This window comes from Protopterus annectens, chromosome 2.part1 (genome assembly GCF_019279795.1).
Source record: "Protopterus annectens isolate FY-2018-M chromosome 2.part1, PAN1.0, whole genome shotgun sequence".
NCBI classification, from domain to species: Eukaryota; Metazoa; Chordata; order Ceratodontiformes; family Protopteridae; genus Protopterus; species Protopterus annectens.
The window spans coordinates 1,436,574,607-1,436,590,159 of NC_056729.1; the positions used below are offsets into that span (position 1 = coordinate 1,436,574,607).

The following is a 15,553-nucleotide window of genomic DNA, read 5'->3' on the forward strand; positions in this document are numbered from 1 at the left end:
CATATTTTTGTAAATATCTGAGTCAACAAGCTCTTTGAAAGGAATTTTTTTTGTCATTCAAAGAAAGCTGAGGTCTGGCTAAATGAAAGTGCTTCTTACAGTTTAGGTTGTATACTTTCCAAGGTAATAAAAATTGCTCATGAAAATTTAAAGAATGTATTTTTTCTGAATTATAATATGTTGTGGTTTTTTATAAGGACTATAAATGTATTGATTATCATTGTAAAGAACACTTTCTTGTTGAACAACATTGCCATTTACACATTTTAATAGTATTTACTGTATATTGGTATTTATAATCTTTAGCATATACTTTTTAACTTGATTTTAGAAAATATGCTCAGTCTAAGAGTATAATTAAGGCTCCTAGAGGTTTGACATTCTGGAGGTGCTCAGTGTGAATTTGTGAAGGAATAGGGTCTATATTGTATAAAGAAAGCATTAAAAGGTCTACTCACCTTTGATCAACCCCTATTTCTCAAAGCTGCACAACATCGAACGACCAAATCATCAATTTCTATCCAAGGGAAAGAAATCCGTTGGCAGTTCTTTTAAATCTGCCCTTTTCCTAACTGTAGTGTGATCTCGGAGTTAGTATATTTAGTTAGGGGGGTGTGGGGGGGTACAGCCCCCCACATTGGGAGGTGTTGGGGGTGAAGCCCAACTCTTTAATACTGTTTGTTGTAGTGCAGTGTATGTGTTTTGGGCACCGATTTCTTTCCCTTGGAAAGAAATCTGTGATTTGAGGGTTTAGTGGTGTGCAGTTTCGAGAACTAGCGGTCAATCAAAGGTTTGGTCGACATTTTAATGCTTCATTTATGTAGTATAGACCCAAGGAATATATATATAATGCGCATAGATATTGTTTAATAAAGTTAGGTTTGTCTGTTGCTTTTTTCCCTCAGACTTTTTAAGCCTCAGGTGGACACACTTTTTGAAAATGTCAACATTTATTGAAAGTTATTGGAAACTGATTATTTATTACATCCCCGTATTTTTGCAGGCATTTTGTGAAGAGCTAGAATCCATGATTCAGGACCAGCTAAAGAAAGGAAACAATCCAGCAGGCCTTTTGGCTTTGCAGCAGATTGCAGACTTCATGACCGCAAATGTACCAAACTTGTACCCAGCTGCACCCCAAGGTGGCATGGCTGCGCTAAACATGAGTAAGTCCCTAGGCTTGTTCTCTGATTATGCTGAACATATCCTGATCTGTTTTTCTTCATTTCTTTTGCTATGTTTTGTGGACTAAGGGCTTTCTTCACAAATGAGCCTGACCTCTGTGATCATTTTACTAGCTCTCTTGCACTGATTTTTTAAGAGTGTGTATCGTTCTGTATTTAGTTTAATGCCTTGTTAATTTCTGTGCTGCATATCCAGTCCTCACCCTTTGGTATGGGTTTGGAAAGAACGATTTCCACAGACTTCAAAACAACTGTGAGATGTACTACTTGCAAGATCTCATTGGTCTGCCTAAAGCTATACTGGCCAGTAAGCACAGGTCCTGACTGAGTCACAGTTGCAGTATTCTTAACAGATGGCTTATAGCTCACTGATGTCTTGCCAGGATGTCAAAGCTTTACATTCCTAGGACGTGCGTCCAACGTCATCTTGTTGGCAGAGGTGTATGAAGTTAGATGTGTGTATATAAGGTCCTCACACTTTCTTGCTGCCAGCCTGAATGCAGATTGTTTCCACCAGACTGTAATCGTTTGGTCGTTCAGTAGCTTAGCTTGTTGGATCAGATAAGTGCCCCATTGGGGATTCTTCTAAACTTGTTACTGTTTTTCTAATTGTTAGATGTCATCTGTACAAAGACTTGCAGACGAAGTGCCTGTTCTGTCTAGGCTCTTAACATGACTATAAATCCTGCTCCATCTGTTGGTCATTTGTTCCTAAAACCATTCTGTGTAGGTTGTCCACACCTAATACGTTCGTCAAAACCCAACTTTTAAAACGCTTGGCCCACTCCACCATGTCGGAAGACCCACATACCAGCCTCCTGTCTATGAAAGAACTTAAAAGACCTAGTGGGGATTTTCCTTCCGTCGTCTCAGAATCAAGTGTACCTGCCAAGGTTGTCAAACCCATGGTATGCCAGTAGTCTTCCCATGAGCCTTCTACCATGACCACACAAAGGCTGGTAATGCTCTGAGGCCTTGAAAATGACAGGTTCCTCCAACAAACCGCTAGTTATTTCTGAGAGCCCTCGAGGAGTCCCTCATATCCTTGTGTGGAAAGAGATTTTTGGTACCATGCAAGAAGTGTGTCAAGGCTCAGAACCCCCAAGCTACTTCAGGCAGACATCACTCCTAAGAAGAAAATGCAAAAACTTAAACACTCAGTGTCTCCTCCTGCATCCAGGAGAAAGAATGGATTTTTTATTTTCCTCAGGGGTTATTCATGGTAGTAATGTCTTTGAAGCCACTCTCCTTTGTGACCCAGCCTTCTCATGCCACACCTCACACACAGACCCAAGATTTTTCCTCCTCTGATGAGAAACCAGACAGGGGCACTGATCTTTCTCTAGAATACTCTTCCCAGATTCACTGGTCTAGTACAGATTTCCTGAGATGAGGGAGACTCTCTCTCTCTCTCTCTCTCCCTCCACATTTCCCCTTGAAAGAGAACTCCTTTGGCGAAGCCTTACAAAATATGATGAAGCATTTTGAATGACCATCCAGATAGGTGTCTGTGGCGCAAAAGAGATACTACAATTTGTTATAGATGGGTACTGCTGCTTCTCCTCTAGTTCCCCCAGTGCTAGATGCTTATCTAGATCATTTCTTCTCCTCTAGTTCCCCCAGTGCTAGATGCTTATCTAGATCATTTCAAGCCAATTCTTTGGCACCAAAGTCTCAGCCTCCTGCTCCAAAAAGGCCAGATAGGTTCTACAAATTTGTTGATGAAAAAAATACATTTGCAAAAGTCCTTTGGCAGAACCAGCTGCAGTTTCCCTGGACTTAGACAAACCTTCCAAGCTTCTCTGTGGTACTAAAATGTTCTCCCTGATTACAGGGACAGTCTAGCTATGGACAGGTTGGGTAAAAAAGTGTATACTTCCATGTTCGCTTTCAGAGCTATAAACTACCAAACTCAAATAACCAAATACTTACTCTGTGTGATACATTCCTTAAGCAAGACCATCACAGAACCCCAGACTCCAGAGTCAAAACAGCATATTATATTGAATCCATATCCAAGATTAACTCTAACCCCTCTGCAAGTAACACTTCTGACCCCTCTACTACTATAAACTCCCCAATACTTTTTACCTCAGACCTGTAACTATGACTTAAATCTCTACTGTCCAAATTAAAACCCTGCTGTACATCATCTGACAGTATTCCTCCCTATTTCCGTCGGCTAGCGGCTGACTCTCTTGCTCTCACTGTATCCATCTTGATTAACCGCTCTATCTCTTGAGTCAAACGTCCCATCTATCTGGGAAGAATTTTATACTCTACCTATTTATAAAGGAGGTAACTCCACTAAAATCTCTAACTTTACACCCATTGCTGTCCTCTCACCACTCTCAAAAATATTGTGCACAAATGAGCCATGCAACACCTACTTCAGGAAAATCTGCTCACTCACACACAACATGGCTTTCGTCCTAAGCACAGTACTACCACTGCCTTTATATCCTTTACTAACACTATTTCCCTAGCCTGGGATTATAAGAAACTCATCTCTTGCATGTTCCTTGACATTTCAAAAGCCTTTCACACTGTCTCTCACTCACTACTTCTGACCAGACTGACTAACCTTAACTTCTCCCCACTACTATTGCCTGGTTTCCAGCTATCTCACTGATCGAATTGGGCAATCAGTGGGCACTCTGCTTGCACCCTCCCTTCTCTGTTTGTTAAAATGGGTGTCCCCCAAGCATCTATTCTTGACCCATTACTATTTAATATCTTTACTAATCTACTCTATACTTCCTGCCCTCAGTCATCTCTTGTACCATACGCAAATGTATCTACAGTCATTACCATCTCTGACTCTCCCTCCAAACTCATCTCTGCTACTCAGGTTTCCTTTAATTCAGTTGAAACCTGGTTCTCCAATAACCAGGTTATTCTGAGCCCCCCCAAAAAAATTTTTGCTCTTTTATCCCAAAAATGTTAACCATCTTAAGGTCTACCTTCTCTATACTGTCTCTCAGTAACACTCCACTTGTGGAACCAAGCACAAAACTCTTGGGTCTGACTGTAGATGATCAACTTAAATCCGACTTGCACATTAGTAAACGGTATCAGGAAGACCCATCAGAAACTAGGCCTTCTATACAGAAACAAAAAGTTTCTCCCTTCCAGAGCAAATGTAACTCTCTCTCATACGTACCTCCAACCCAGTCTACTTATTTGGCTCTCAAATTCTCACAAACCTCAATTCCTCACTCCTAGCTAAACTAGAATCAACTTACAACAAGTTAGCTAGATTTTCAGCACACCGCACTTACAAAGTCTATCACTGTCTCTCACTTAAACTCTTAAACTGGCTTGAACTACCTCACCTGCTTCTCCTCTCTCAGCTCCAGATTATACACTCTATCTTTTACCATCCTTCCTACTGTCCAAACATATCTCCTCTTATCTCTCATTATTCTCCCATTAGATCTCTCCGTAGCTCCGACCAAGACTTACTACTGGTCTGTAAATCAAAGACCAAAATTGGATGCAGCCTCTATAGCTGTCATCCTACTGTTTCATGGAACAGGCTTCCATTGCAAATTAGATCACTAAAACAACCTAGACAATTCAAAGCAGCTACCAAAGAACACTTAAAAAGCCTCTGGACCTGAGACTGTACTCACCCTCCATAAAGTTCCCTTTAACCCCAAAACAGTCCACTATCCACCCACTACCTTTTCTCCATCTCTCACTATTTGTATCTGTTAACACTCCCTACCCTTCCAAATGAGACTAATATCTGGCACTTTAAACCACAAACTATGTACGCCGTAGTCCAATATTTATTCTAGCTATCTCTCTTCTCTCCTGTATGTCAACACTTGTTAAGAGCAAATGTTATAATGAATTTATTGCTTTTCTTTATTGTATAAATAGGTCTTTTTATCTGATATAGATTCATTGCCACCTTTTAAACCTTGTTTTGTAAATAATTTTTGTAACCATTCTGTAAATTTTATATAATGTACTGGAGCTCTTCTCCCCGGGCCTCTGCTGAAAAAGAGCTATTTCAGCTGAGTTGGATAAACCCGGTCAACAAATATAAAATAAATATATGCAGTCTGTAGTGACCCATGCTTTCCAAATAGCCAGGCGCAGTATAAACTGCAGATGTGATGTTGTTGACGCCTCTTCCAGGGCTGCAGCTACTAGCTCAGTGAATAGGCGGTATGCCTGGCTAAGAGGCCAATCTGTTCCAGAAGATTTCAAATCTAAGATTCATGACTCCCCCTTGGATAACATCCTCCTTTTCGGCTGACAAGCTGCAGGTCTTTTCAAGGCCCTGCAGGAACAGGGCAAGACTAGGAAAGATTGCCATCAGATTCTGCTTTCTACAGTACCAGGTAGCACTGAAATTATCCAGTGAAATCTACCTCCTTTGCCAAAAGAGATCCTAGAACACCTTTTAGGCACAGGAAAATTCCTAAGAAAAGATTCCCTAAAAAATAATTCCTAAGAAAAGATTCCCTAAAAAAAAAAAACCTCAGAACATTACTTGTGGGAGGCCTTAGTTTGGTAGTAGACCCCTGTGACTATATCTCAGCTGCCCCCTCTCCAAACCCTACTCCACTCTTCTCTGAAAGACTGTCTTCATTCTCCTTTTTTTAGGAAGCAATAAACTTGGATAAGTGTCTTGGTAAAGCAGTCCAACTCCTTGGGGGAATTTCCCCCCATCCTGCCAACCTGATACACCTGCTAGATTCCATCATGCAAGGCTTACTGGCCCAGGGAACCTTAGAAGAGGTCTCCTGTTCCTATGTAGAAAAGGGATTTTACTCATTAAGCGTTTTGTTCCAAGAAAATAAGTCCAGTGGAGACCTATTGTGGACCTCTCCTGGCTAAATACCTTTCTGAGAGTTCCCTCCTTCAAAATGCTGTCTTTACAAAAACTTTTACCCTTCCTACATCTTCAGGCTTTTCTGGTATCCCTAGACCTAAAGAATGTGTACTTCAACATTCCCATCCATACTTCCTACAGAAAATTTCTCAGGTTCTTTTGTGGGTCATCACATTTCCGGTTTATTACATTGCCCTTTGGTCTTGCTACAAGGGTTTTTAAAATGTGTCTGGCCTCAGTAATAGCTTTTTGCAGTATTCTGGGTAAATAGATTTTCCCTTACCTGGATGACCTTCTGCTCCCCGATTTTATCCAAGGACACTGTTCTAAAGCACCTTCATTACATTGTGCAAGATTTGGCTCTCCTGGGGTCCTCCATCAGTTGCAAAAAATCTCAGCTCATTCCTACCCAGCAGCTGATCTTTCTGGAATGCAGCCTGGAAATGTCTGCCATGCATGCCTATCTTCCTCGAGAGGTCACCTCCCTAACCAGTGAGTTCTTAATGCTTTCCAGTGAGCATCATTGCCCATCTAGATAAGCACCCAGGACCCTGGAACTCATGGCTGACACCATCCCTCTAATGCCCCTCACCAGAATACATGAGGAAAATGCAGTGGTATCTGAAATCAGCATGGTCTCAACATACTCACCCTCTCAACACCTGCATTCCTCTTCTTCCTTGCATCAAGAAGGAACTCCTTTGGTGTTGCATGCAGCCAGGCTATACTCAACCCAGGTTTTCCATTTGCTCTAGCTCCACACAACCAAATCCTGTTTACACATGCTTTAGACAGGGCATGGGAGTTTCGACAGGAGACCACATAGTGCAAGGGCAGTGGCTTGCCTGTGTATTAAAAGAGCACATCAACTTAAAGAAAATGAGGGCACTTCTACAAGCCCTACAGACATTCACACGGAAACCAAGCACTCTGCTGGTGCACATGGACAGCACCATGGTCATGAGGTATGTAAGCAGGGACGCACAAGATTCTACCGTTGTGCTGGCTGGCACAGGAGGTCTGTCACCTAACCTCTCACAGTGACTTATGTTCCCTGTCAGCAGAATGTTGTGGTGGAGTCTCTAAGCAGGGACATGAAGGATTCTCACAGATGGTTCTTGAACCCAGAGGATGTTCTTCATGTTGCACTGTTGCAGTCATCGCATTTGGGTTATCCCTGCCATGGGTAGCCGTCTGCTGGCCCGAATACCAGAGGCTTAGTATTTCTGCGTCGGTTGCTGTCGCTTCAGGACTGACGTCAGGTCGTCGGTAGTATAAAGTAGAACTCTTGGATGAGGGACTCACCAGATGGACATCTTTGCCTCCCCTGAGAATCACCTGCTTCGATTTTTTGCACAAGGTATCCATCAGATCTAGCCTGGAGGACAGGTGCCTTCTTCCAGTAAGGTGAAAGTTTCTTTATGCATAACCCCCTCTACCTCTGCTCCCAAGGTTCCTTTTTCAAGTCCAGAAGGAATCGCCAAAACTCCTGCTTCTGCCACATTTCTGGTCAAGACAGCACTGGTTCCTGCTCCTGTTTCACTTGTCAAAGGAAAATTACTGGAGAATCCCTGTAAAACCAGATGTAGTCACTCAATGGAAAGGGTAGCTCCTTTATCCCAGTCTGACCTCACTCAGTCTAACCCTCTGAATAATAGGATTCTAATCTGTACTAGACACATCTTTTCTGAAGAGATTGTTCAAGTTCTTCAAGAAGCCAGGAAACTTTGCACAGCCAAGTGAAAGAGATTTTCCATCAAGATGCCTTAAGCACAAACTCTCCAACCCTTCTGTCGGACACCCCCAAGTAGTACTCTAATGCTTGCTTGACCTTTTACATTCAGGGTTGGTCTGCTGTTCCATTAACATTCATCTTCCATTAATGCTTGCCTAGCTTTGGAAGCACCTCTTCTGTACAGGACATTAGTCAAGCTTTTTCTGAGGGGAGTTTTACACCTTAAACCACCAAGGAAACCTATCATCCCATCATGAGATCTTAAGTTTGTTGTAGAAAAGCTCACTTTACCCTCTTTCAAACCAGCTGCTTCAGCTAGTCTAAAATTCTGCATTTGGAAAACAGTGCTCCTCCTGGCCTTGACTTAAGCCTTCAGGGTTTCCGAACTTCATGCTGTCATGGTTATTCTACCATTCCAAATCTTCCACAAAGACAAGCTAAGGTTCAGAACTAATCAGTCTGCCTACCTTTTCCTCCAACCCCCGGGGAAAAGAATCTGAAACTTTAAACATTTCACAGACAGTTAAAGTTTTACCTGGACAAAATTGAGGATATCAGAAAAACAGATAAACTGTTCATCTTATTTATAGATTTCCAGATTAGGTAACCAGTTTCCAAACAAACTATTGCATTTTGGATCTTGAAGCTTATTTCCTTCTGCTACTCGCACCACGGAAAGACTTTACCGAGGGGCCAAAAACCCACAGAACTAGAGCAGTGGCGTCATCAGGTGCCTTCTACAAGGAGCTACCTGTTCATCTGTTAATACTTTCACAAAACATTACAAGCTAGATGCTGTCTCCGGGTCCAGGGCAGTGTTTGCCAGAACTATTCTGTCTGGATTCCTGGACTCTTCTTCCCTTTCTTTTTAAGCTTGTTTTCTCTCTGTACAGCTCTGGGAATCTCCTATATGTTGACAATACTGCAACAGTGACTCGGTCAGGACATAGTACAGTTATGCAAGAACTTAACATAACAGTAGATGTCCTACTGATGTTTATTCAACGAAGGCACGCATTCGCGTCACGTCACACAGTAGGCGCAACTGAGAACTGAGAATCGAACGGGCAACGTGAGGGCTACTGATCGCTGTAGCAGTATTCCTTCCCTCCCACCTCAACCCCCTTCTCGTCTTTTCTCTCCCTATTAGCACAATCACTATGTCTTACATTCACAGGTACACAATCACTGTCCCAGGATTTTGCAGCCTTTCTGATGGGGAGCTTGCTTACCCTTTTCAAATTAAGCCCCTCCTAGCTGACCAGACTTCTTCCTTGGTTTTCTTTAGGCGATTGCTGGCTTTGAGATAATATGAGGATTGTGTACATGCATCTGACTTTATATCACTACACCTATAAGCTGAGGTCATCATCCAGACATATGTCCTAGGAAGATAAAATTTTGATACATTGGATGGACATCAGAGAATTGCAATTCATCTGATAAGAATACTGCAGCAGTGATTGGTAGGACATCTACTGTTATGGTAAGTTCTTAACCCTACTTTCTGCTGCTCATATTTAATATTGGTGTGTCTTAAGTGCAAACAGTAAAAAAATAAAATAAAACCACTTCAGCTACATGTGCATCTGTCTAGCTGTCTGTGTTGCGTAAGAAAGCACACTGATTGGAAGTGATAATCTTCTGCATTTTTTAGTCATCTTAAGAAGCCTTAAGTGTCAGGTTTAGGGTGGTGTTTATCGGTGTGAATGCACTTTTTATTTCCTTTTCAAGTGTAAATAATATGTGGGGTGAAATCAGTGTATTCAGCTGTTGGTTTCCAGTGGTTGTTGTAGAAACATGATGACCACTACAGAATGTAAAGTAAAGTAATGTCTTTCAGCTTTTCTTGGTTAGGGGTCGCCACAGTGGACCTCCAGTCCGCTAATGATTGGCAGTGGATTTTTACTGTGCCGAGTTGCCAACCCGATGCTTAACCTTCAAAGAAGGCACACCCATTCGCGCACACACCTACCTGCATGTCTTTAACGTCACTTGATCGGGTGGGGGGCATGCAGACTCCACACAGAAGGCACTCCAGCTGAGAATCGAACGGGAGAACCTCTTGCTGTGAGGCGACAACGGTAACCGCTGCACCACAGCGGCACTGATATGACAACTACAGAATATAATGGTCTGTATATAGTAAACTAGGTTCTTCTTGGGAAGCTGGGACACCCTGCACATAAGTGTCACAAATAAGGCATCAAAGGGCCACTACTAAACAACTGGAAACACAGAAATCAGTGGTACAAAGGGGATTAACCATGGAAAATGCACTCATGAAACAAGTAACCAAGTATCAGAAAATTTATTGTAGGTTGACCGCTTTCGTCCTTCAACAAGTAAGTTAGTACAGGACTTCTTCAGAATAAGAACCAACTTCCTCTGTCCATTTAAATAGCATCCCAACATTTTACTAATCAACAAACTTAAAGGTGCAGCACGCCAAAAACAAGTGTTTCATGCACTTGAAATATAAAGGACAAGTAAACTCTTGAGTGGTAAATAGTTGGAAACACTTAATAGTCAATGCAGTTTTTCTTAAGACACTATGTATAATATCCCAAATCGCAAGAAAATTCATCCCTCCATCTATATAAAAATTGTATACATAAGAAGTAAAAAATATGTTTACACAAACTATAATACTTTGTCATTTCATTTCATGTAAAAAAAAATATACCCTTAAACTTAATTATGCCATCAGTAGGGGCAGATGAATACTGCACAAGAGTTTACACATCCTTTATATTTTAAGTACTTTATAGGCCATCATAATCTAGTACGAAGTATGTGTACCAGCAAGGCCAATTCCTTACCCTTTGGAATTGTGCCTTGTGGACTCTGACTATTTCTTCATAATTTAAAAACAGTTTTTTAACCATTTATTACATTTCCATATAACTTAAATGTTTTGCTTTATAATTAGTGCTGTTTTATTAATGTACAGTGTCTTGTATTTGGAATGATGTTGTATTATAAAATGTTGATTTCTTTCAATAACCAAATCCATCTGGATAAATAAACGTGTTTTGGCTAAGTGTGTGTTCTTCGCTGATGCATGACCAGCTGAACTGAAACTGCTGGAAGAGTAAGCTGTAGTCTTCAGCTTTGCACTGCAGTATGTGAAAGTACTGCAGCTGGAAGGTATCTCATACAGAGCCAAGCATGATTAACGCATGGTTTATGCAAGTCAGAGTAGAGTTCTGTGCGACAGCCTCAACTGGAGCTGTAAGCACTGAGAAATGAATTAAAAAGTGTGAAGATGAGGCCTGTGTGAAGGCAGCTCTACAGACTTGAGGCTCTGCTTTTTCTTTAAAGGCAACATAAGTATTCTTTGTTAGTAAGGTGGCCCTGGCAGAACTTGTTCTTTTCAATATTTGCAAATTTTTTTTTTTAATGAGGAAATAAAATGAGATGGAGTGTTTGTAGATCATTTAGTCATGCTACATAGTAGTTAAAATTACACTGAAAACTCATTTTTGGTACGCATCAGCAGGTTAGACCTGCAGAACTTCAGTCAGCATGTGACAATACTTGCAAACTGATTTTTCTGCAGTTGCTACTTGTGGTCCATTTTCCCCAATTGCATTATGATTACTGACTATGCCAATCTGTGTATAAGCAAGGTCCTACCCCCTTTGTTGTGTGGTTGTTCCCTGCCATCTGACTTCAATTAACTGTTCTAAGTAAAAAAAAACAATATTCACATTTTGGATGTAAAAAGCAATTTCCTTATTTTTCCTATGTTTTTTTCCTCACAAAATACTACTTTTGTGAAATGGCTATTTGAGAAATCGCACTGTTTGGCATCATTGCCAGTGTTTTTTTTTTTTTATAGGTGTGTACTAGGCTAACATCTACTATGCAGCCCAAATCTCTGACAAGTTATGGTACTCCTTGGTAGTCTCTCTGAAGTGTCAAATTCAGAAATAATTTTAATTTGAATCCAGGAATTAAAGCATCAGTCATCCAGAAATAAATGTACTTTTCCCCTCATTTTGTCATTTCCATGTATGATATTGCTTAGAACAGCTTTAACATTACTTCTTCTCTGACTGACCATCCTCTATTGACTGCCTGCCATGGTAATTGGTTGCATGGCCTCTTCCGACAGAAATTCCAGTGACAAGCTCTGGGTCATTGGCAACCTCACTAGTGCTTGCAGGTCTGTTGTCTTGCATGTCCTTTATCATTGTTTATGGCTGTTACCTGTAGCTGTCCTTCAGTGTGGCTCAGACCTAACCAGAGATGTTTTTCATATGGATCACTAGCGAGTCAATATTGCACAGTATAGTAGTAGTAGTACATACCTGATTGGAGGAATAATTTAACAGAATGAAATGACTTGCATGTGCAGGACATAAGATGGAGCACATTTTGTCTTCCTTCTGCAGCATCTTAATGCAGAAATGCTCTGTCAGGCTGGAGACCTGTGCTTTAAAGGACAGAGTCCTAGCAGAGCTCTGATTCTGATGGGAAAATTGCCAAGGTGTAGGACAGCAGGGTCCATAGTGACATCATTTTTTTGTGAAAACTGCAAAACAATAGCTGTGTTTCAGCAAGCAGTTCAGATGTGTATCAGACAAGGGGAAAGCACGGAATGTTCTATCCTGCTCAACTCGAGTTCACTGCATGGAGAGTAATGTTTTGTACTCTGATGGTTGGAAACTGAGGCTCTTCATGAGGGGCATGGAACAAAGTGCTTTGGAAGGGATTCCACCAGTAGCTAAGGAGGTGTCAGTTCTTGCCCAGAAAAAGAGAACATCAAAATTGTTGCAATGTTATGCTAGAAAAGAAGTTCTCTGCTGTTGGTTGTATGAAGGTGGTGTTATTTCAAGTTGCTAAACAAATTTTGTCAACACAAGTCACACTGGATTCAGAAATTTCCCCCTGCCCTCCCATCCTTTTAGGATTGTGTAACTGGTGGCGTTTCTTTTGTACACAGCTATGTATATTCTCACGTGTCGGTAATGCTAATATTTCTCTTCACTTTTTGATTGGCCTTTTTTTTAATGAAAGGTCAAGGATCCGAAGACTTGGGTTGAAGCTGAGGTATAGTTTTCACCACTTTATTCTGAGAGGTATTGATCTTTTGCAGGGTCTGACTGGAGGAGGCAGTGGCACACATGGTAGCAGTGGAGAGTTTTTAATTTTTTAACGTGCCTTACCTGAATGGATTCCAAGCAAGTAAGCTTTGAATAAGGAAGACCAGAGGTTTTTGAGAGACCTGGTGGTTGCTAAGCAATACTTCTACTCTGTATTGCTAAGTGTGTGAATTTACTATATTGTTTGGTCAGCACGAATGAACATAGTTCATAAGTTATTTTCACTAGGATAGTAATTTTTTCCCATTACCATATAGAGGTTGCAGTTCATTTTTGTAGCCATTTTAATTAAAATAGAAATGAAAGTTATGTGACAGCTGATCGATACTGCTTTTATTCTGTTAATGAACATTTTATTTTAGTCTGAGGAAATGGTGTGCCTCATTTTTGGTTAATATACTTTACTCTGAAAATTATGTATGGTGGTATTCTTTATACAAGCTTAAAGGTTAATTCCCTGTAATGACATGATAGGATATACTTTTAAGTAGATTGGGAACACTGACATGCATTTAATGTTTTTTTTTGCCACGTGTGTTGGGAGGGGGGAGGTTGTTTAATATTCCTCTCTGTTTTTTCTCTGAGGAACTGATCATCTCTCAACAAAATCATTTAGTCTACAGAAGAGTCCTGTATTGCTGCATAATAGAAACTGTTAACAAAATGGATTCTGTGTTTATTACTGCACAGGAGAATTGGAGTAAGACTCATTGTTGTATGTTTGCATCTTGAATGCTGGGGAACAGCACAAGGTTTTACTCCAAAGCATGGCAATTAATGTTTCAGATAAACACAGCAAATGTAAATCCTAGCAAAGGCTTTGTACTTCTTCCTTAGAAAGGCTTTAAAAATAAGCTACTGTAACTGTACTGTGCAAGGGGTATTCCCTGTACAGATTCAAGCAGTTGTAGGCCCTTTATGCAAAACCATAGAATGTATCACAGCATAACTCATTTCTGCAGACACAGGCAACTGAATTGATCTGTACCTCAATCAATTTGGTGTTGTGCAAGAAAGGTCCTGTCTCCTGAACCTAGTAAACTTCTTTCCAAAGGTTATAGTGGCTGTAGACCATGGTCACTCAGTGCATACCAGTTATTTTGATCTGGCCAAGGTTTTTGACACCCTTACCCCCATGCTGGTATTGTTAAAAAAAACTGTAGGCAGATTCAGTGTAAACCCTTGGTATCCACTGGTTTACACATTGTCTATCAGATCCCAGGCTGTGAAAGTTGTTGGTACTCTCATTAAGATAACATTGTAATTGGTGAAATACAACAGGGATCAGAACTGGATCCTCGTATTTGTCATTTATTTTGCAGACATCCCATCCAGTTTCCCAGAGGTGTGGATGGCCATGTTTGCTGTTGACTGCAAGCCAGTCTCTTTATTATCTGCTCACCCACGGATACTGAACAGCTCCAGCAAGGACTAGAATATGAACACAACTAATGCACTGAAAATGGCCTCATGTTAAATATAAAAAAAAATGTAGTATAGTAGCATACATCAAAAACTATGGTCTGATATGATATAAATGTTATTCCTCTTCAGACAGACACTGTGCTGAAAGAACTCAGGTACTTATGTGGACAGTTTTGTTTCATTTGATCATGTTTTCACCATAGTCAGGAAATTCTTGTCTCTGTCCCAAATAATTTCCAAGAGAATGCCTTCAAGATCCAAAGCACCATCCTGTCACTGTATTTCACCCTTATCAGATGTATTGGATACATTGCTTCCTTTGATATATGTATACATTGAAGATTATTGGTCTGCTAGAAAGATCCCAGGCATACATTACCAAGAAAATGAAATGCCTTAATTCCTTCGGCTATCTCACTAGAGTAACCCAGCTCTCCTTATACCTAGTAGCTTGCAGGCTGGTTTGAGGTGATCTGCCTCTAACATTTTGAGTCATGAAAGACCCAGGCCTATTTGATCTCTTGTTTCAGTGTAAAACCAGTGATGTTATGTGATCCTATCTCGCCTACATTCTGTACTGATGGGTTCGGAGCCGATCCTCGGCTCTGACTCGGCACGCTATACTATAGAGCGAAGTCTCTAATTGGCTGAGCTATTCTATATCCCAGGATGCACCACCACCAATTTCCCAGATCTCGTTTGCCGCTTACAAAGCAAAGACGTGGTCTCGAGCTTGGCTGAGCTAAGTGCTTACTTTATTAGAATTTTCTGTCAGGTTAATTTTCTTAAACTTAACCAAAAAGCTGTTTTAACGGCTATCGTTGTGTATGAGTGAGTTTTCTGAAATTTTTTGTGGTAAAAAAATTGTATTTCAGGGAAAGGTTTCCGTTTAAGTTAGAGGGGCCTTCCCCTCGTGTGTGAGTGAGCCTTTTTGTGTAGCATTTTGTGAGGTGGTCAAGTACCCGTTTTTAGTTAGAGGGTTCTTGGCCCTCCTGTTGTGTGACCCTTTTGTTAACTTCTTTTTTACTGTAAAGTGAAATTGTTCTGGTTATTCAGTTTTTTTTTCCTGTGTTTTACTACTGTTTGGCATTATGTCAAAAGAGCACAGACCCTCTGGGTTTAAAAAATGCACTAGATGCAATTACAAGATGTCCATAACGGACGATCACTCCCTATGCGTGTACTGTTTAGGACCCAAACACCTTCAGGAGTCTTGTAGTGTGTGTCACGCTTTTTCCTCTCGAGTCCT

General features: G+C 40.8%; 1 protein-coding gene across 13 annotated transcripts in view; it reads left to right on the forward strand.

Moving 5' to 3' along the window:
* The window catches only part of ADD1 (adducin 1), a 1,467,941-nt gene that overhangs the window by 408,175 nt on the left and 1,044,213 nt on the right, over positions 1–15,553 (forward strand). For all 13 annotated transcript variants that reach the window (XM_044062916.1, XM_044062918.1, XM_044062905.1 and 10 more), the window contains one exon: positions 1,004–1,166. In XM_044062916.1, the coding sequence (XP_043918851.1) occupies positions 1,004–1,166 (163 nt within the window). The remainder of the gene's footprint in view (positions 1–1,003; positions 1,167–15,553) is intronic.